The sequence below is a fragment of the Chiloscyllium plagiosum genome, unplaced genomic scaffold (genome assembly GCF_037043375.1).
Source record: "Chiloscyllium plagiosum isolate Xiang-an unplaced genomic scaffold, Cpla_swu_hap1 HiC_scaffold_44, whole genome shotgun sequence".
Lineage (NCBI taxonomy): Eukaryota > Metazoa > Chordata > Chondrichthyes > Orectolobiformes > Hemiscylliidae > Chiloscyllium > Chiloscyllium plagiosum.
Genome location: NW_028270182.1, coordinates 208,024 through 228,438, shown reverse-complemented (window position 1 = coordinate 228,438; position 20,415 = coordinate 208,024). Strand labels below are relative to the sequence as shown.

Sequence of the window (20,415 nt, the reverse complement as noted above, 5' to 3'; positions counted from 1 at the left end):
TGATCCCAGTCCCTGGGTTAGGGAGGGAGTGTGGTGTGAAACAGATGGATCCTATTCCCAATCCCTGGGTTAGGGAGGGATTGTGGTGTGAAACAGACAGGGATCCTGTTCCCAGTCCGTATCCCTGGGTTTGGTAGGGATTGCGGTGTGAATCAGACAGAGATCCTGTTCCCAGTCCCTGTCCCTGGGTTAGGGAGGGATTGTGGTGTGAAACAGACATGGATCCTATTCCCAATCCCTGTCCCTGTGTTAGGGAGGGATTGTGGTGTGAAACAGACAGGGATCCTGTTCCCAGTCCCTATCCCTGGATTATGGAGGGATTGTGGTGTGAAACAGACAGGGATCCTGTTCCCAATCCCTGTCCCTGGGTTAGGGAGGGATTGTGGTGTGAAACAGACAGGGATCCTGTTCCCAGTCCCTATCCCTGGATTAGGGAGGGATTGCGGTGTGAAACAGACAGGGATCCTGTTCCCAATCCCTGTCCCTGGGTTAGGGAGGGATAGCGGTGTGAAACAGACAGGGATCCTGTTCCCAGTCCCTGTCCCTGGGTTAGGGAGGGATTGTGGTGTGAAACAGACAGGGATCCTGTTCCCAGTCCCTATCCCTGGGTTAGGGAGGGATTGGGGTGTGAAACAGACAGGGATCCTGTTCCCAATCCCTGTCCCTGGGTTAGGGAGGGATTGCGGTGTGAAACAGACAGGGATCCTGTTCCCAGTCCCTGTCCCTGGGTTAGGGAGGGATTGCGGTGTGAAACAGACAGGGATCCTGTTCCCAGTCCCTGGGTTAGGGAGGGATTGTGGTGTGAAGCAGACAGGGATCCTATTCCCAATCCCTGTCCCTGGGTTAGGGAGGGATTGTGGTGTGAAGCAGACAGGGATCCTATTCCCAATCCCTGTCCCTGGGTTAGGGAGGGATTGTGGTGTGAAACAGACAGGGATCCTATTCCCAATCCCTGTCCCTGGGTTAGGGAGGGATTGTGGTGTGAAACAGACAGGGATCCTATTCCCAATCGCTGTCCCTGGGTTAGGGAGGGATTGTGGTGTGAAACAGACAGGGATCCTGTTCCCCGTCCCTATCCCTGGGTTAGGGAGGGATTGTGGTGTGAAACAGACAGGGATCCTGTTCCCAGTCCCTATCCCTGGATTAGGGAGGGATTGCGGTGTGAAACAGACGGGGATCCTGTTCCCAATCCCTGTCCCTGGGTTAGGGAGGGATTGCGGTGTGAAACAGACAGGGATCCTGTTCCCAGTCCCTGTCCCTGGATTAGGGAGGGATTGTGGTGTGAAACAGACAGGGATCCTGTTCCCAATCCCTGTCCCTGGGTTTGGGAGGGATTGTGGTGTGAAACAGACCGGGATCCTGTTGCCAGTCCCTGTCCCTGGGTTGGGGAGGGATTGTGGTGTGAAACAGACAGGGATCCTGTTCCCAGTCCGTATCCCTGGGTTAGGGAGGGATTGCGGTGTGAAACAGACAGGGATCCTGTTCCCAGTCCCTATCCCTGGGTTAGGGAGGGATTGCGGTGTGAAACAGACAGGGATACTGTTCCCAATCCCTGTCCCTGGATTAGGGAGGGATTGCGGTGTGAAACAGACAGGGATCCTGTTCCCAATCCCTGTCCCTGTGTTAGGGAGGGATTGCGGTGTGAAACAGACAGGGATCCTGTTCCTAATCCCTGTCCCTGGGTTAGGGAGGGATTGCGGTGTGAAACAGACAGGGATCCTGTTCCCAGTCCCTATCCCTGGGTTTTGGAGGGATTGGGGTGTGAAACAGACAGGGATCCTGTTCCCAGTCCCTATCCCTGGGTTTGGGAGGGATTGCGGTGTGAAACAGACAGGGATCCTGTTCCCAGTCCCTATCCCTGGGTTAGGGAGGGATTGTGGTGTGAAACACACAGTGTCCTACTCTCCGGGAATATGAGTGCACGCTGTTTGAATGTTGTGGTCTGTCTGATGCCTCTGGTACGTCACAGTTAAGTCGTCTGTCTCTCCTCAGCCCGTTCTCTGTTCCCACTGTAGGCCAGGAGAGAGGAATTGTGTGTGAGCTGTCTGGTATACTGCGTCAGATCATGGAGTAGCGTTGTGAAGGCTGAGTTGTCCCACCCTGTCACCAATTCCCAGCTTCCTTCACAAGGCACTGGGCTCCCTTCTGTCAGTGAGATGGGAGACTGGGGGGTTTATCTGTTAATTCCTGCAGTCACAAGTGACTTGTTGTCTGATTCTATCCCCCATCTCCCTGTGTTTGTCTTCACAGAGAACGGAACCTGTCCCATTGCAAGGAGGCTGACAATGTTGTGCAACACGACCCTGGGAAAAGACTGCAAGAACGACACGCAGTGCGACGTGTGGCAGAGGTGCTGCCTGGCCAAGGGCTGCGGTGGGAAATGTGTCCCAACATTCATCAGTAAATGTGAGTATCCATCACTGCATTGCTTCCCACAGGTTTGTTTGATAATCCCGAGTGTGCTGAACAGGACCAATGTGAGCAGTATAGAGGGAGCTTTACACTGTACCTATGAGCATGGTGTCTCTATCCTGACAGTCGACGCTGTAGAGGGAGCATTACTCTGTATCTAATACCACTCTGTCCGTGTCGCGAGAGTGTTTGATAGAGGACAGTGGAAACATTACACTGTATGTGAACAAATTGACCAAGTGAAAGCTCATTCTCTCCTTCAGTTTTGCGAAAGAAATGCCCAGAACATTCCCGTGTGTCTTTTCTCTGCAAGAAAAACTGGACTCGATCCTGTGAGGATGATGATGATTGTCCTTCCTATGAACAGTGCTGTGAGATTGGATGTGGCAAGAAATGTGTCTCCTCATTCAGGCACGGTAAGGATTACGGTCTGACAGAGTGTTAGCAGGGGAATGGTCTGGGGCAAGGTAGTTCAGCAGAACAGAGACTGCAGGGTGCAGAGAGAGGGAGACCCGAGACTGCGGAGAGCAGAGAGAGGGAGACCCGAGACTGCAGGGAGCAGAGTGAGAGAGTCCCGAGACTGCAGGGAGCAGAGTGAGAGAGACCCGAGACTGCAGGGAGCAGACTGAGAGAGTCCCGAGACTGCAGGGAGCAGAGTGAGAGTCCCGAGACCGCAGGGAGCAGAGTGAGAGAGTCCCGAGACTGCAGGGAGCAGAGTGAGAGAGACCCGAGACTGCAGGGAGCAGACTGAGAGAGTCCCGAGACTGCAGGGAGCAGAGTGAGAGTCCCGAGACCGCAGGGAGCAGACTGAGAGAGTCCCGAGACTGCAGGGAGCAGAGTGAGAGAGACCCGAGACTGCAGGGAGCAGAGTGAGAGAGTCCCGAGACTGCAGGGAGCAGACTGAGAGAGTCCCGAGGCTGCAGGGAGCAGAGTGAGAGAGTCCCAAGACTGCAGGGAGCAGAGTGAGAGAGACCCGAGACTGCAGGGAGCAGAGTGAGAGAGTCCCAAGACTGCAGGGAGCAGAGTGAGAGTGACCCGAGACTGCAGGGAGCAGAGTGAGAGAGTCCCGAGACTGCAGGGAGCAGAGTGAGAGAGACCCGAGACTGCAGGGAGCAGAGTGAGAGAGTCCCGAGACTGCAGGGAGCAGACTGAGAGAGACCCGAGACTGCAGGGAGCAGAGTGAGAGAGTCCCGAGACTGCAGGGAGCAGACTGAGAGAGTCCCGAGACTGCAGGGAGCAGAGTGAGAGAGACCCGAGACGGCAGGGAGCAGAGTGAGAGAGACCCGAGACTGCAGGGAGCAGACTGAGAGAGTCCCGAGACTGCAGGGAGCAGAGTGAGAGAGACCCGAGACTGCAGGGAGCAGACTGAGAGAGACCCGAGACTGCAGGGAGCAGAGTGAGAGAGTCCCGAGACTGCAGGAAGCAGAGTGAGAGAGTCCCGAGACTGCAGGGAGCAGAGTGAGAGAGTCCCGAGACTGCAGGGAGCAGACTGAGAGTGTCCCGAGACTGCAGGGAGCAGAGTGAGAGAGACCCGAGACTGCAGGGAGCAGACTGAGAGAGTCCCGAGACTGCAGGGAGCAGACTGAGAGAGTCCCGAGACTGCAGGGAGCAGAGTGAGAGAGTCCCGAGACTGCAGGGAGCAGACTGAGAGAGTCCTGAGACTGCAGGGAGCAGAGTGAGAGAGTCCCGAGACTGCAGGGAGCAGAGTGAGAGAGTCCCGAGACTGCAGGGAGCAGACTGAGAGAGTCCCGAGACTGCAGGGAGCAGACTGAGAGAGTCCCGAGACTGCAGGGAGCAGAGTGAGAGAGTCCCGAGACTGCAGGGAGCAGAGTGAGAGAGACCCGATACTGCAGGGAGCAGACTGAGAGAGTCCCGAGACTGCAGGGAGCAGACTGAGAGAGACCCGAGACTGCAGGGAGCAGACTGAGAGAGACCCGAGACTGCAGGGAGCAGAGTGAGAGAGTCCCGAGAGTGCAGGGAGCAGAGTGAGAGAGTCCCGAGACTGCAGGGAGCAGAGTGAGAGAGTCCCGAGACTGCAGGGAGCAGAGTGAGAGAGACCCGAGACTGCAGGGAGCAGACTGAGAGAGTCCCGAGACTGCAGGGAGCAGAGTGAGAGAGTCCCGAGACTGCAGGGAGCCGAGTGAGAGAGTCCCGAGACTGCAGGGAGCAGACTGAGAGAGTCCCGAGACTGCAGGGAGCCGAGTGAGAGAGTCCCAAGACTGCAGGGAGCAGAGTGAGAGAGACCCGAGACTGCAGGGAGCAGATTGAGAGAGTCCCGGGACTGCAGGGAGCAGAGTGAGAGAGTCCCGAGACTGCAGGGAGCAGACTGAGAGAGTCCCGAGACTGCAGGGAGCAGACTGAGAGAGTCCCGAGACTGCAGGGAGCAGAGTGAGACAGTCCCGAGACTGTAGGGAGCAGAGTGAGTGTCCGGAGACTGCAGGGAGCAGACTGAGAGAGTCCCGAGACTGCAGGGAGCAGACTGAGAGAGTCCCGAGACTGCAGGGAGCAGAGTGAGAGAGTCCCGAGACTGCAGGGAGCAGACTGAGAGAGACCCGAGACTGCAGGGAGCAGAGTGAGTGAGACCCGAGACTGCAGGGAGCAGACTGAGAGAGTCCCGAGACTGCAGGGAGCAGAGTGAGAGAGACCCGAGACTGCAGGGAGCAGACTGAGAGAGTCCTGAGACTGCAGGGAACATAGTGAGAGAGACCCGAGACTGCAGGGAGCAGAGTGAGAGAGTCCCGAGACTGCAGGGAGCAGAGTGAGAGAGTCCCGAGACTGCAGGGAGCAGACTGAGAGAGTCCCGAGACTGCAGGGAGCAGAGTGAGAGAGTCCCGAGACTGCAGGGAGCAGAGTGAGAGAGTCCCGAGACTGCAGGGAGCAGAGTGAGAGAGTCCCGAGACTGCAGGGAGCAGAGTGAGAGAGTCCCGAGACTGCAGGGAGCAGAGTGAGAGAGACCCGAGACTGCAGGGAGCAGACTGAGAGAGTCCCGAGACTGCAGGGAGCAGAGTGAGAGAGTCCCGAGACTGCAGGGAGTAGACTGAGAGAGTCCCGAGACTGCAGGGAGCAGAGTGAGAGAGTCCCGAGACTGCAGGGAGCAGACTGAGCGAGACCCGAGACTGCAGGGACCAGACTGAGAGAGACCCGAGACTGCAGGGAGCAGACTGAGAGAGTCCCGAGACTGCAGGGAGCAGAGTGAGAGAGACCCGAGACTGCAGGGAGCAGACTGGGAGAGTCCCGAGACTGCAGGGAGCAGAGTGAGAGAGACCCGAGACTGCAGGGAGCAGACTGAGAGAGTCCCGAGACTGCAGGGACCAGACTGAGAGAGTCCCGAGACTGCAGGGAGCAGAGTGAGAGAGACCCGAGACTGCAGGGAGCAGAGTGAGAGAGTCCCGAGACTGCAGGGAGCAGAGTGAGAGAGTCCCGAGACTGCAGGGAGCAGACTGAGAGAGTCCCGAGACTGCAGGGAGCAGAGTGAGAGAGTCCCGAGACTGCAGGGAGCAGACTGAGAGAGATCCGAGACTGCAGGGAGCAGAGTGAGAGAGTCCCGAGACTGCAGGGAGCAGACTGAGAGAGACCCGAGACTGCAGGGAGCAGAGTGAGAGAGACCCGAGACTGCAGGGAGCAGAGTGAGAGAGACCCGAGACTGCAGGGAGCAGAGTGAGAGAGTCCCGAGACTGCAGGGAGCCAAGTGAGAGAGTCCCGAGACTGCAGGGAGCAGACTGAGAGAGTCCCGAGACTGCAGGGAGCAGACTGAAAGAGTCCCGAGACTGCAGGGAGCAGACTGAGAGAGTCCCGAGACTGCAGGGAGCAGAGTGAGAGAGTCCCGAGACTGCAGGGAGCAGACTGAGAGAGTCCCGAGACTGCAGGGAGCAGAGTGAGAGAGACCCGAGACTGCAGGGAGCAGAGTGAGAGAGTCCCGAGACTGCAGGGAGCAGACTGAGAGAGTCCCGAGACTGCAGGGAGCAGAGTGAGAGAGTCCCGAGACTGCAGGGAGCAGACTGAGAGAGTCCCGAGACTGCAGGGAGCAGAGTGAGAGAGTCCCGAGACTGCAGGGAGCAGACTGAGAGAGTCCCGAGACTGCAGGGAGCAGAGTGAGAGAGACCCGAGACTGCAGGGAGCAGAGTGAGAGAGTCCCGAGACTGCAGGGAGCAGACTGGGAGAGTCCCGAGACTGCAGGGAGCAGACTGATAGAGTCCCGAGACTGCAGGGAGCAGACTGAGAGAGTCCCGAGACTGCAGGGAGCAGAGTGAGAGAGTCCCGAGACTGCAGGGAGCAGAGTGAGAGAGTCCCGAGACTGCAGGGAGCAGACTGGGAGAGTCCCGAGACTGCAGGGAGCAGAGTGAGAGAGACCCGAGACTGCAGGGAGCAGAGTGAGAGAGTCCCGAGACTGCCGGGAGCAGACTGAGAGAGTCCCGAGACTGCAGGGAGCAGACTGAGAGAGTCCCAAGACTGCAGGGAGCAGAGTGAGAGAGTCCCGAGACTGCAGGGAGCAGAGTGAGAGAGTCCCGAGACTGCAGGGAGCAGACTGGGAGAGAGTCCCGAGACTGCAGGGAGCAGACTGAGAGAGTCCCGAGACTGCAGGGAGCAGAGTGAGAGAGTCCCGAGACTGCCGGGAGCAGACTGAGAGAGTCCCGAGACTGCAGGGAGCAGAGTGAGAGAGTCCCGAGACTGCAGGGAGCAGACTGAGCGAGTCCCGAGACTGCAGGGAGCAGAGTGAGAGAGTCCCGAGACTGGCGGAAGCAGACTGGGAGAGTCCCGAGACTGCAGGGAGCAGAGTGAGAGAGTCCCGAGACTGCAGGGAGCAGAGTGAGAGAGTCCCGAGACTGCAGGGAGCAGAGTGAGAGTCCCGAGACTGCAGGGAGCAGACTGAGTGAGACCCGAGACGGCAGGGAGCAGAGTGAGAGAGACCCAAGACTGCAGGGAGCAGAGTGAGAGAGACCCGAGACTGCAGGGAGCAGACTGAGAGAGTCCCGAGACTGCATGGAGCAGAGTGAGAGAGTCCCGAGACTGCAGGGAGCAGAGTGAGAGTCCCGAGACTGCAGGGAGCAGACTGAGAGAGTCCCGAGACTGCAGGGAGCAGACTGAGAGAGTCCCGAGACTGCAGGGAGCAGAGTGAGAGAGACCCGAGACTGCAGGGAGCAGACTGGGAGAGTCCCGAGACTGCAGGGTGCAGAGTGAGAGAGACCCGAGACTGCAGGGAGCAGACTGAGAGAGTCCCGAGACTGCAGGGAGCAGACTGAGAGAGTCCCGAGACTGCAGGGAGCAGAGTGAGAGAGACCCGAGACTGCAGGGAGCTGAGTGAGAGAGTCCCGAGACTGCAGGGAGCAGAGTGAGAGAGTCCCGAGACTGCAGGGAGCAGACTGAGAGAGATCCGAGACTGCAGGGAGCAGAGTGAGAGAGTCCCGAGACTGCAGGGAGCAGACTGAGAGAGACCCGAGACTGCAGGGAGCAGAGTGAGAGAGACCCGAGACTGCAGGGAGCAGAGTGAGAGAGACCCGAGACTGCAGGGAGCAGAGTGAGAGAGTCCCGAGACTGCAGGGAGCCAAGTGAGAGAGTCCCGAGACTGCAGGGAGCAGACTGAGAGAGTCCCGAGACTGCAGGGAGCAGACTGAGAGAGTCCCGAGACTGCAGGGAGCAGACTGAGAGAGTCCCGAGACTGCAGGGAGCAGAGTGAGAGAGTCCCGAGACTGCAGGGAGCAGAGTGAGAGAGACCCGAGACTGCAGGGAGCAGAGTGAGAGAGTCCCGAGACTGCAGGGAGCAGAGTGAGAGAGTCCCGAGACTGCAGGGACCAGACTGAGAGTCCCGAGACTGCAGGGAGCAGACTGAGAGAGACCCGAGACTGCAGGGAGCAGAGTGAGAGAGTCCCGAGACTGCAGGGAGCAGACTGAGAGAGTCCCGAGACTGCAGGGAGCAGAGTGAGAGAGACCCGAGACAGCAGGGAGCAGAGTGAGAGAGTCCCGAGACTGCAGGGAGCAGACTGAGAGAGTCCCGAGACTGCAGGGAGCAGAGTGAGAGAGTCCCGAGACTGCAGGGAGCAGACTGAGAGAGTCCCGAGACTGCAGGGAGCAGAGTGAGAGAGTCCCGAGACTGCAGGGAGCAGACTGAGAGAGTCCCGAGACTGCAGGGAGCAGAGTGAGAGAGACCCGACACTGCAGGGAGCAGAGTGAGAGAGTCCCGAGACTGCAGGGAGCAGACTGGGAGAGTCCCGAGACTGCAGGGAGCAGACTGAGAGAGTCCCGAGACTGCAGGGAGCAGACTGAGAGAGTCCCGAGACTGCAGGGAGCAGAGTGAGAGAGTCCCGAGACTGCAGGGAGCAGAGTGAGAGAGTCCCGAGACTGCAGGGAGCAGACTGAGAGAGTCCCGAGACTGCAGGGAGCAGAGTGAGAGAGTCCCGAGACTGCAGGGACCAGACTGAGAGTCCCGAGACTGCAGGGAGCAGACTGAGAGAGACCCGAGACTGCAGGGAGCAGAGTGAGAGAGTCCCGAGACTGCAGGGAGCAGACTGAGAGAGTCCCGAGACTGCAGGGAGCAGAGTGAGAGAGACCCGAGACAGCAGGGAGCAGAGTGAGAGAGTCCCGAGACTGCAGGGAGCAGACTGAGAGAGTCCCGAGACTGCAGGGAGCAGAGTGAGAGAGTCCCGAGACTGCAGGGAGCAGACTGAGAGAGTCCCGAGACTGCAGGGAGCAGAGTGAGAGAGTCCCGAGACTGCAGGGAGCAGAGTGAGAGTCCCGAGACTGCAGGGAGCAGACTGAGTGAGACCCGAGACTGCAGGGAGCAGAGTGAGAGAGACCCAAGACTGCAGGGAGCAGAGTGAGAGAGACCCGAGACTGCAGGGAGCAGACTGAGAGAGTCCCGAGACTGCATGGAGCAGAGTGAGAGAGTCCCGAGACTGCAGGGAGCAGAGTGAGAGTCCCGAGACTGCAGGGAGCAGACTGAGAGAGTCCCGAGACTGCAGGGAGCAGACTGAAAGAGTCCCGAGACTGCAGGGAGCAGAGTGAGAGAGACCCGAGACTGCAGGGAGCAGACTGGGAGAGTCCCGAGACTGCAGGGTGCAGAGTGAGAGAGACCCGAGACTGCACGGAGCAGACTGAGAGAGTCCCGAGACTGCAGGGAGCAGACTGAGAGAGTCCCGAGACTGCAGGGAGCAGAGTGAGAGAGACCCGAGACTGCAGGGAGCAGAGTGAGAGAGTCCCGAGACTGCAGGGAGCAGAGTGAGAGAGTCCCGAGACTGCAGGGAGCAGACTGAGAGAGATCCGAGACTGCAGGGAGCAGAGTGAGAGAGTCCCGAGACTGCAGGGAGCAGACTGAGAGAGACCCGAGACTGCAGGGAGCAGAGTGAGAGAGACCCGAGACTGCAGGGAGCAGAGTGAGAGAGACCCGAGACTGCAGGGAGCAGAGTGAGAGAGTCCCGAGACTGCAGGGAGCCAAGTGAGAGAGTCCCGAGACTGCAGGGAGCAGACTGAGAGAGTCCCGAGACTGCAGGGAGCAGACTGAGAGAGTCCCGAGACTGCAGGGAGCAGAGTGAGAGAGTCCCGAGACTGCAGGGAGCAGAGTGAGAGAGACCCGAGACTGCAGGGAGCAGAGTGAGAGAGTCCCGAGACTGCAGGGAGCAGAGTGAGAGAGTCCCGAGACTGCAGGGACCAGACTGAGAGTCCCGAGACTGCAGGGAGCAGACTGAGAGAGACCCGAGACTGCAGGGAGCAGAGTGAGAGAGTCCCGAGACTGCAGGGAGCAGACTGAGAGAGTCCCGAGACTGCAGGGAGCAGAGTGAGAGAGACCCGAGACAGCAGGGAGCAGAGTGAGAGAGTCCCGAGACTGCAGGGAGCAGACTGAGAGAGTCCCGAGACTGCAGGGAGCAGAGTGAGAGAGTCCCGAGACTGCAGGGAGCAGACTGAGAGAGTCCCGAGACTGCAGGGAGCAGAGTGAGAGAGTCCCGAGACTGCAGGGAGCAGACTGAGAGAGTCCCGAGACTGCAGGGAGCAGAGTGAGAGAGACCCGACACTGCAGGGAGCAGAGTGAGAGAGTCCCGAGACTGCAGGGAGCAGACTGGGAGAGTCCCGAGACTGCAGGGAGCAGACTGAGAGAGTCCCGAGACTGCAGGGAGCAGACTGAGAGAGTCCCGAGACTGCAGGGAGCAGAGTGAGAGAGTCCCGAGACTGCAGGGAGCAGAGTGAGAGAGTCCCGAGACTGCAGGGAGCAGACTGAGAGAGTCCCGAGACTGCAGGGAGCAGAGTGAGAGAGTCCCGAGACTGCAGGGAGCAGACTGAGAGAGTCCCGAGACTGCAGGGAGCAGAGTGAGAGAGTCCCGAGACTGCAGGGAGCAGAGTGAGAGTCCCGAGACTGCAGGGAGCAGACTGAGTGAGACCCGAGACTGCAGGGAGCAGAGTGAGAGAGACCCAAGACTGCAGGGAGCAGAGTGAGAGAGACCCGAGACTGCAGGGAGCAGACTGAGAGAGTCCCGAGACTGCATGGAGCAGAGTGAGAGAGTCCCGAGACTGCAGGGAGCAGAGTGAGAGTCCCGAGACTGCAGGGAGCAGACTGAGAGAGTCCCGAGACTGCAGGGAGCAGACTGAAAGAGTCCCGAGACTGCAGGGAGCAGAGTGAGAGAGACCCGAGACTGCAGGGAGCAGACTGGGAGAGTCCCGAGACTGCAGGGTGCAGAGTGAGAGAGACCCGAGACTGCACGGAGCAGACTGAGAGAGTCCCGAGACTGCAGGGAGCAGACTGAGAGAGTCCCGAGACTGCAGGGAGCAGAGTGAGAGAGACCCGAGACTGCAGGGAGCAGAGTGAGAGAGTCCCGAGACTGCAGGGAGCAGAGTGAGAGAGTCCCGAGACTGCAGGGAGCAGACTGAGAGAGATCCGAGACTGCAGGGAGCAGAGTGAGAGAGTCCCGAGACTGCAGGGAGCAGACTGAGAGAGACCCGAGACTGCAGGGAGCAGAGTGAGAGAGACCCGAGACTGCAGGGAGCAGAGTGAGAGAGACCCGAGACTGCAGGGAGCAGAGTGAGAGAGTCCCGAGACTGCAGGGAGCCAAGTGAGAGAGTCCCGAGACTGCAGGGCGCAGACTGAGAGAGTCCCGAGACTGCAGGGAGCAGACTGAGAGAGTCCCGAGACTGCAGGGAGCAGACTGAGAGAGTCCCGAGACTGCAGGGAGCAGAGTGAGAGAGTCCCGAGACTGCAGGGAGCAGAGTGAGAGAGACCCGAGACTGCAGGGAGCAGAGTGAGAGAGTCCCGAGACTGCAGGGAGCAGAGTGAGAGAGTCCCGAGACTGCAGGGACCAGACTGAGAGTCCCGAGACTGCAGGGAGCAGACTGAGAGAGACCCGAGACTGCAGGGAGCAGAGTGAGAGAGTCCCGAGACTGCAGGGAGCAGACTGAGAGAGTCCCGAGACTGCAGGGAGCAGAGTGAGAGAGACCCGAGACAGCAGGGAGCAGAGTGAGAGAGTCCCGAGACTGCAGGGAGCAGACTGAGAGAGTCCCGAGACTGCAGGGAGCAGAGTGAGAGAGTCCCGAGACTGCAGGGAGCAGACTGAGAGAGTCCCGAGACTGCAGGGAGCAGAGTGAGAGAGTCCTGAGACTGCAGGGAGCAGACTGAGAGAGTCCCGAGACTGCAGGGAGCAGAGTGAGAGAGACCCGAGACTGCAGGGAGCAGAGTGAGAGAGTCCCGAGACTGCAGGGAGCAGACTGGGAGAGTCCCGAGACTGCAGGGAGCAGACTGAGAGAGTCCCGAGACTGCAGGGAGCAGACTGAGAGAGTCCCGAGACTGCAGGGAGCAGAGTGAGAGAGTCCCAAGACTGCAGGGAGCAGAGTGAGAGAGTCCCGAGACTGCAGGGAGCAGACTGAGAGAGTCCCGAGACTGCAGGGAGCAGACTGAGAGAGTCCCGAGACTGCAGGGAGCAGACTGAGAGAGTCCCGAGACTGCAGGGAGCAGAGTGAGAGAGTCCCGAGACTGCAGGGAGCAGAGTGAGAGAGTCCCGAGACTGCAGGGAGCAGACTGAGAGAGTCCCGAGACTGCAGGGAGCAGAGTGAGAGAGACCCGAGACAGCAGGGAGCAGAGTGAGAGAGTCCCGAGACTGCAGGGAGCAGACTGAGAGAGTCCCGAGACTGCAGGGAGCAGAGTGAGAGAGTCCCGAGACTGCAGGGAGCAGACTGAGAGAGTCCCGAGACTGCAGGGAGCAGAGTGAGAGAGTCCCGAGACTGCAGGGAGCAGACTGAGAGAGTCCCGAGACTGCAGGGAGCAGACTGAGAGAGTCCCGAGACTGCAAGGAGCAGAGTGAGAGAGACCCGAGACTGCAGGGAGCAGAGTGAGAGAGTCCCGAGACTGCAGGGAGCAGAGTGAGAGAGTCCCGAGACTGCAGGGACCAGACTGAGAGTCCCGAGACTGCAGGGAGCAGACTGAGAGAGACCCGAGACTGCAGGGAGCAGAGTGAGAGAGTCCCGAGACTGCAGGGAGCAGACTGAGAGAGTCCCGAGACTGCAGGGAGCAGAGTGAGAGAGACCCGAGACAGCAGGGAGCAGAGTGAGAGAGTCCCGAGACTGCAGGGAGCAGACTGAGAGAGTCCCGAGACTGCAGGGAGCAGAGTGAGAGAGTCCCGAGACTGCAGGGAGCAGACTGAGAGAGTCCCGAGACTGCAGGGAGCAGAGTGAGAGAGTCCCGAGACTGCAGGGAGCAGACTGAGAGAGTCCAGAGACTGCAGGGAGCAGAGTGAGAGAGACCCGACACTGCAGGGAGCAGAGTGAGAGAGTCCCGAGACTGCAGGGAGCAGACTGGGAGAGTCCCGAGACTGCAGGGAGCAGACTGAGAGAGTCCCGAGACTGCAGGGAGCAGACTGAGAGAGTCCCGAGACTGCAGGGAGCAGAGTGAGAGAGTCCCGAGACTGCAGAGAGCAGAGTGAGAGAGTCCCGAGACTGCAGGGAGCAGACTGAGAGAGTCCCGAGACTGCAGGGAGCAGACTGAGAGAGTCCCGAGACTGCAGGGAGCAGACTGAGAGAGTCCCGAGACTGCAGGGAGCAGAGTGAGAGAGTCCCGAGACTGCAGGGAGCAGACTGAGAGAGTCCCGAGACTGCAGGGAGCAGAGTGAGAGAGTCCCGAGACTGCAGGGTGCAGAGTGAGAGAGTCCCGAGACTGCAGGGAGCAGAGTGAGAGAGTCCCGAGACTGCAGGGAGCAGAGTGAGAGTCCCGAGACTGCAGGGAGCAGAGTGAGAGAGTCCCGAGACTGCAGGGAGCAGAGTGAGAGAGTCCCGAGACTGCAGGGAGCAGAGTGAGAGACCCGAGTCTGCAGGGAGCAGAGTGAGAGTCCCGAGACTGCAGGGAGCAGAGTGAGAGAGACCCGAGACTGCAGGGAGCAGAGTGAGAGAGTCCCGAGACTGCAGGGAGCAGACTGAGAGAGTCCCGAGACTGCTGGGAGCAGACTGAGAGAGACCCGAGACTGCAGGGAGCAGAGTGAGAGAGTCCCGAGACTGCAGGGAGCAGAGTGAGAGAGTCCCGAGACTGCAGGGAGCAGAGTGAGAGAGTCCCGAGACTGCAGGGAGCAGACTGGGAGAGTCCCGAGACTGCAGGGAGCAGACCGGGAGAGTCCCGAGACTGCAGGGAGCAGAGTGAGAGAGACCCGAGACTGCAGGGAGCAGACTGAGAGAGTACCGAGACTGCAGGGAGCAGACTGGGAGAGTCCCGAGACTGCAGGGAGCAGACTGAGAGAGTCCCGAGACTGCAGGGAGCAGAGTGAGAGAGTCCCGAGACTGCAGGGAGCAGACTGGGAGAGTCCCGAGACTGCAGGGAGCAGAGTGAGAGAGTCCCGAGACTGCAGGGAGCAGAGTGAGAGTCCCGAGACTGCAGGGAGCAGAGTGAGAGAGTCCCGAGACTGCAGGGAGCAGACTGAGTGAGACCCGAGACTGCAGGGAGCAGAGTGAGAGAGACCCAAGACTGCAGGGAGCAGAGTGAGAGAGACCCGAGACTGCAGGGAGCAGACTGAGAGAGTCCCGAGACTGCAGGGAGCAGAGTGAGAGAGTCCCGAGACTGCAGGGAGCAGAGTGAGAGTCCCGAGACTGCAGGGAGCAGACTGAGAGAGTCCCGAGACTGCAGGGAGCAGACTGAGAGAGTCCCGAGACTGCAGGGAGCAGAGTGAGATAGTCCCGAGACTGCAGGGAGCAGAGTGAGAGTCCCGAGACTGCAGGGAGCAGAGTGAGAGTCCCGAGACTGCAGGGAGCAGACTGAGAGAGTCCCGAGACTGCAGGGACCAGAGTGAGAGTCCCGAGACTGCAGGGACCAGACTGAGAGTCCCGAGACTGCAGGGAGCAGACTGAGAGAGTTCCGAGACTGCAGGGAGCAGAGTGAGAGAGACCCGAGACTGCAGGGAGCAGACTGAGAGAGTCCCGAGACTGCAGGGAGCTGACTAAACGTGGCCTGAGACTGGAGGGAGCAGACTACGGTCGACCACAGTCTGTAGGCTGATCCAATTATAATTGTGGGCCATGGAACTCCTGAAAACAGCAAGTATATCCCTGATGGGGATTCCCTGTCGGTCTCGCCCTCTCGTGTGTAAATCGAGCCTTACATCGGAATGTTGTGTTTCCAGGTGAGAGACCCGGAGAGTGCTCAAGCCCAAGTCAACTGAGCTATGTGTGTAACACAACTCTGGGCAGGGAATGTCGAAATGAGAGCGACTGTGGTAGATGGGGCACGTGCTGCATTACCCCGTGTGGGTCAAGATGTGTCCTCAGGCATTTCAGAAATGGTGAGTTCTTCTTATCTGAGCTTCACTCACTGTCCATCTGGTGTTACTGAATGGAAGTGTTGCGGGACAGGACAGAGCAGTGTTTCAATGTGTATCTCACCATGTGCTGTCCCTGTCCTTGGGGAGTTTGATGGGGGCAGGACAGAGGGAGCTGCACTCTGTATCTGACCTCACGCTGTCCCTGTCCTGGGAGTGTTTGATGGGGGCAGTACAGAGGGAGGTGCGCTCTGTATCTGATCTCACGCTGTCCCTGTCCTGGGAGTGTTTGATGGGGGTGAGGGAGAGACAGCTTTACTCTGTATCTGACCTCACGCTGTCCCTGTCCTGGGAGTGTTTGATGGGGGTGAGGGAGAGACAGCTTTACTCTGTATCTAACCCCATGCTGTCCCTGTCCTGGGAGTGTTTGATGGGGGTGAGGGAGAGACAGCTTTACTCTGTATCTAACCCCATGCTGTCCCTGTCCTGGGAGTGTTTGATGGGGGACATTACAGAGGGAGCTTTACTCTGTATGTGACCCATGCTGTCCATGTACTGCGGTTCTTTGATGTGGGACAGTGCAGAGGAAGCTGTCCTCTGTATCTACCACCGCGCTGTCCCTATCCTGGGAGCGTTTAGTGCGGACAGTGCAGAGTGAACTTTACTCTGTATCTGATCCCATATTGTCCGTGTAGTGCGGTTCTTTGATGTGGGACAGTGTAGAGGAAGCTGTCCCCTGTATCTAACTCCGTAGTGTCCCTGTCCTGGGAATGTTTGATGGCGACAGTGTGGAGGGAGCATTACTCAGTATGTAACCCCATGCTGTCCCTGTTGTGGGGACAATGTTTAATGGGGACAATGCTGACGGAGCTTGACACAATATCTATACCCGTGCTGTCCCTTTCCTGGGAGTGTTTAGTGGGGACAATGTAGAGGGGTCTTTACTCTGTGTCTAACCCCGTGCTGTCCCTTTCCTGGGAGTGTTTAGTGGGGACAATGTAGAGGGTTCTTTACTCTCTGTCTAACCCCGTGCTGTCCCTTTCCTGGGAGTGTTTAATGGGGACAATGTAGAGGGGTCTTTACTCTGTGTCTAACCCCGTGCTGTCCCTTTCCTGGGAGTGTTTAATGGGGACAATGTAGAGGGTTCTTTACTCTGTGTCTAACCCCGTGCTGTCCCTTTCCTGGGAGTGTTTAATGGGGACAATGTAGAGGAGTCTTTACTCTGTGTCTAACCCCGTGCTGTCCCTGTCCTGGGAGTGTTTAATGGGGACAATGTAGAGGCGTCTTTACTCTGTGTCTAACCCCGTGCTGTCCCTTTCCTGGGAGTGTTTAATGGGGACAATGTAGAGGGGTCTTTACTCTGTGTCTAACCCCGTGCTGTCCCTTTCCTGGGAGTGTTTAATGGGGACAATGTAGAGGGTTCTTTACTCTGTGTCTAACCCCGTGCTGTCCCTTTCCTGGGAGTGTTTAATGGGGACAATGTAGAGGGGTCTTTACTCTGTGTCTAACCCCGTGCTGTCCCTTTCCTGGGAGTGTTTAATGGGGACAATGTAGAGGGGTCTTTACTCTGTATCTAACCCCGTGCTGTCCCTGTCCTGGGAGTGTTTAATGGGGACAATGTAGAGGCGTCTTTACTCTGTGTCTAACCCCGTGCTGTCCCTGTCCTGGGAGTGTTTAATGGGGACAATGTAGAGGGTTCTTTACTCTGTGTCTAACCCCGTGCTGTCCCTGTCCTGGGAGTGTTTAATGGGGACAATGTAGAGGGGTCATTACTCTGTGTCTCACTCCGTGCTGTCCCTGTCCTGGGAGTGTTTAATGGGGACAATGTAGAGGGGTCTTTACTCTGTGTCTCACCCCGTGCTGACCCTTTCCTGGGAGTGTTTAATGGGGACAATGTAGAGGGCTCTTTGCTCTGTGTCTAATCCCGTGCTGTCCCTTTCCTGGGAGTGTTTAATGGGGACAATGTAGAGGGGTCTTTACTCTGTGTCTAACCCCGTGCTGACCCTGTCCTGGGAGTGTTTAATGGGGACAATGTAGAGGGGTCTTTAGTCTGTGTCTAACCCCGTGCTGTCCCTTTCCTGGGAGTGTTTAATGGGGACAATGTAGAGGGGTCTTTACTCTGTGTCTAACCCCGTGCTGTCCCTTTCCTGGGAGTGTTTAATGGGGACAATGTAGAGGGCTCTTTACTCTGTATCTAACCCCGTGCTGTCCCTGTCCTGTGAGTGTTTAATGGGGACAATGTAGAAGGGTCTTTGCTCTGTGTCTAATCCCATGCTGTCCCTTTCCTGGGAGTCTTTAATGGGGACAATGTAGAGGGTTCTTTACTCTGTGTCTCACTCCATGCTGACCCTGTCCTGGGAGTGTTTAATGGGGACAATGTAGAGGGGTCTTTACTCTGTGTCTAACCCCGTGCTGTCCCTGTCCTGTGAGTGTTTAATGGGGACAATGTAGAGGGGTCTTTACTCTGTGTCTAACCCCGTGCTGTCCCTGTCCTGGGAGTGTTTAATGGGGACAATGTAGAGGGGTCTTTGCTCTGTGTCTAACCCCGTGCTGTCCCTGTCCTGGGAGTGTTTAATGGGGACAATGTAGAGGGGTCTTTACTCTGTGTCTAACCCCGTGCTGTCCCTGTCCTGGGAGTGTTTAATGGGGACAATGTAGAGGGCTCTTTACTCTGTGTCTAACCCCGTGCTGTCCCTGTCCTGGGAGTGTTTAATGGGGACAATGTAGAGGGGTCTTTACTCTGTGTCTAACCCCATGTGGGTCTGTATCTCTCTTTTCTCCCAATGGAAGACGACGGGCAGTGCCCTCGCCCAGACCATCTTGCCCGTGTGTGTAACTCCACTTTTGGGAAGGTGTGTGAGTCCGACCAAGATTGCGCTGGATCTCAAAGATGCTGTGATGCTGGGTGTCAGAAACGTTGTGTCCTGTCGTTCTACAGAAAGTCTCATGGAGGTAGTTCCTGGTCCAAAGGGCATGGCTGCTTAACCTGTCTGTATGAGGCAGCTCTGTGAGCTTTCCTTCTTTATATCTCACTTGTGTCTGTGGTGTATTTCCCTTTGCCTCTCTTTGTGCATTCCTGCAGCACATCTCTCTCTCTCTCTCTCTGTGACGTCATTTCATCTCCTGCTTTTGCATGTCTGTCTGTTTCTCTCTCTCTCTCTCTCTTTGTCTGTCTGTCTCTGTGTCTCTCTGTCTTTCTCTCTGTCTCTCTCTGTCTTTGTCACATTCCACTCTCTCTTTCTCAGTCATGCCTCTCCATCAGTCCCTCTGTGTCGCTATCTCTCCCGACTCTCTGTAGCCCTGTTTCTCTGTCACCTCTCATTCTGTCTGTCTGTTGCATGTGTTTCTGTCTTTCTCAGTCATGTCTTTCCTTCTGTCACTTGCTCTCTGTGTCGCTATCTCTTCTCCCGCTTGGCCCCTCTCTCTCTGTCCCCGCGCTTTCTGTCTGTCGGCTGCATGTTCCTGTCTCTCTCTCTCCGTCTTTGTCACATTTCTCTCCCTGTTCCTCACCTTTTTTGTCTCCCTCTCACTCTGCCCCTTCCCTCTCCCACCCATTCCCCCCAACACCTCTCCTGATCTCTCCTATAACCGGAACTATTACATTTGCAGACTCGGGGAAATCTAAGGAGTGTCCTAAGCCGTCCTCCCTGGATCGTGTCTGCAGGATGAATCACAGCGTCTCGTGTGAAGATGATGAGGATTGTGGCAAGTGGAGGTCGTGTTGTGAGACGCCGTGTGGTAGACGCTGTGTCCACCCCTTCATGGGGCAGAACAGGAGTTTGTCAGTCTCAGGTAACTGCGTACATTCCATAATCCTTCGATCATACCAGACTGGGATCACCGGGCACCACATCTCCCGAGGTTGAACTGTACTCTGGCGTGTACTGTTACCCGGTCTCCTTGTCACCTCGGGACACCACACACAGTTTGTATCTCTGCAATCGCGGTGGAATGGATTGGTGTTGGGAATGTAGTCGGCACAGTCGAGGGTTGGGGGTGTAGTGCCTCCTGTTGCGAACTTGCTCGTTGCACCAATAAAGCTACTACGTCCTGATGTCCTTGATGAGGCCTTCCTCTGTGTCTGAGCTGTGTCTATCTCTCTCCCTTTCCCTGTCCCTCCCTCTCTCTCTGTGACAGATCGGACATCTGGAATGTGTCCTTCTCCTGCTCGCCTCTCTGCTGTGTGTAATCTGAAGTACGGTGAGCTGTGTGAGGACGATGATGACTGCTACGCATGGCAGATGTGCTGCAACACCAGCTGTGGGCAACGCTGTGTCCATTCCTACCGCAGCAGGAGTAAGTCACCCAGTTTACTTAGCACCACCCTACCCTCTCCCTCCCCACCCACAACCTCCACCCCAGAGCATGTTCATCAGGGATCGGGAGACACAGAAAGTCACTGTGTTTGTGTTGCTATTTCTGCGTATGTGTGAATGTGTGTCTCTCGCTCTCTCCCTCGCTCTCGGTCTTTCCCTCTGTCAATGGACGTCTCTGCGACATTGGGCAGACATGATCAGTTCTTCGAACTCTGTCTTTCTTGTCAGTTTGTGTGTCTCTTTCTTTCTTTCTTTCTCTCTCACACCTTCTTTCTTCCCATCACATCTCTCACTCTTCCTTTCTCTCCCGTTCAGTTTCTCTTTGTCTCCCTCCATCTGTCTCTCTCCCTCTCTGTCCCTCTGTCTCTCACTGTGTCACTCCCTCTCTGTCTCTCTCTCCCTTTCTCTGTCTCTCTCTCTCTCTCCTACTCTACGTGTGTGTCTCTCTCTGTCTGCATCTCCCCAACTCTGTCTCTCTGTTTCTCCCTCTCTCTGCCTCTGTCTCCCTCCCTCCCTCTCTCTATCTGTCCCTCTCACCGTGTTTTGCTCTTTCTGTCTGTCTCTCTTTGTGTCTCTCCCTGTCTGTTTCTTTCTCTCTGTCTCTTCCTCTGTCTGGCTGTCTGTCTCTCTTTCCTTCCCTCTCTCTTTCCATCTCTATATCTGTGTTTGTCTATTTCTCTCTTTTTCTCTGTCTCTGTCTTCCTCTGTCCCCGCCTCTCTTTCTGTCTCTGTCTATCTCTCCTGCTCCCTATTACTGTTCTCTTTCTCTCTCCCCCTCTCTCTGTCCCCCTCTCTCTCTCTCTCTCTCTCCCTCTCTCACTCTCCCTCTCTTTCTCTCTCTCTCTCCCTCTCTCACTCTCCCTCTCTCTCCCTCTCTCTCTCTCTCCCTCTCTCTCTCTCTCTCCCCCTCACTCTGTCTCTATTTCTTTCTCTCCCTCTCTCTCTCTCTCTCTCTCTCCCTATCACCCTGCCCCTGA

The 20,415-nt window shown here is 57.4% G+C and overlaps 1 protein-coding gene across 1 annotated transcript in view; it reads left to right on the top strand.

The window, feature by feature from the left end:
• The window catches only part of LOC148136850 (uncharacterized), a gene marked incomplete at its 3' end in the record, with an annotated part of 264,129 nt that overhangs the window by 44,849 nt on the left and 198,865 nt on the right, over nt 1-20,415 (top strand). Inside the window, exons 21-26 of the mRNA XM_087982832.1 lie at nt 2,251-2,406; nt 2,676-2,828; nt 14,988-15,146; nt 17,913-18,074; nt 18,732-18,914; nt 19,260-19,418. Coding sequence (XP_087838958.1) covers nt 2,251-2,406; nt 2,676-2,828; nt 14,988-15,146; nt 17,913-18,074; nt 18,732-18,914; nt 19,260-19,418 — 972 coding nt within the window. The remainder of the gene's footprint in view (nt 1-2,250; nt 2,407-2,675; nt 2,829-14,987; nt 15,147-17,912; nt 18,075-18,731; nt 18,915-19,259; nt 19,419-20,415) is intronic.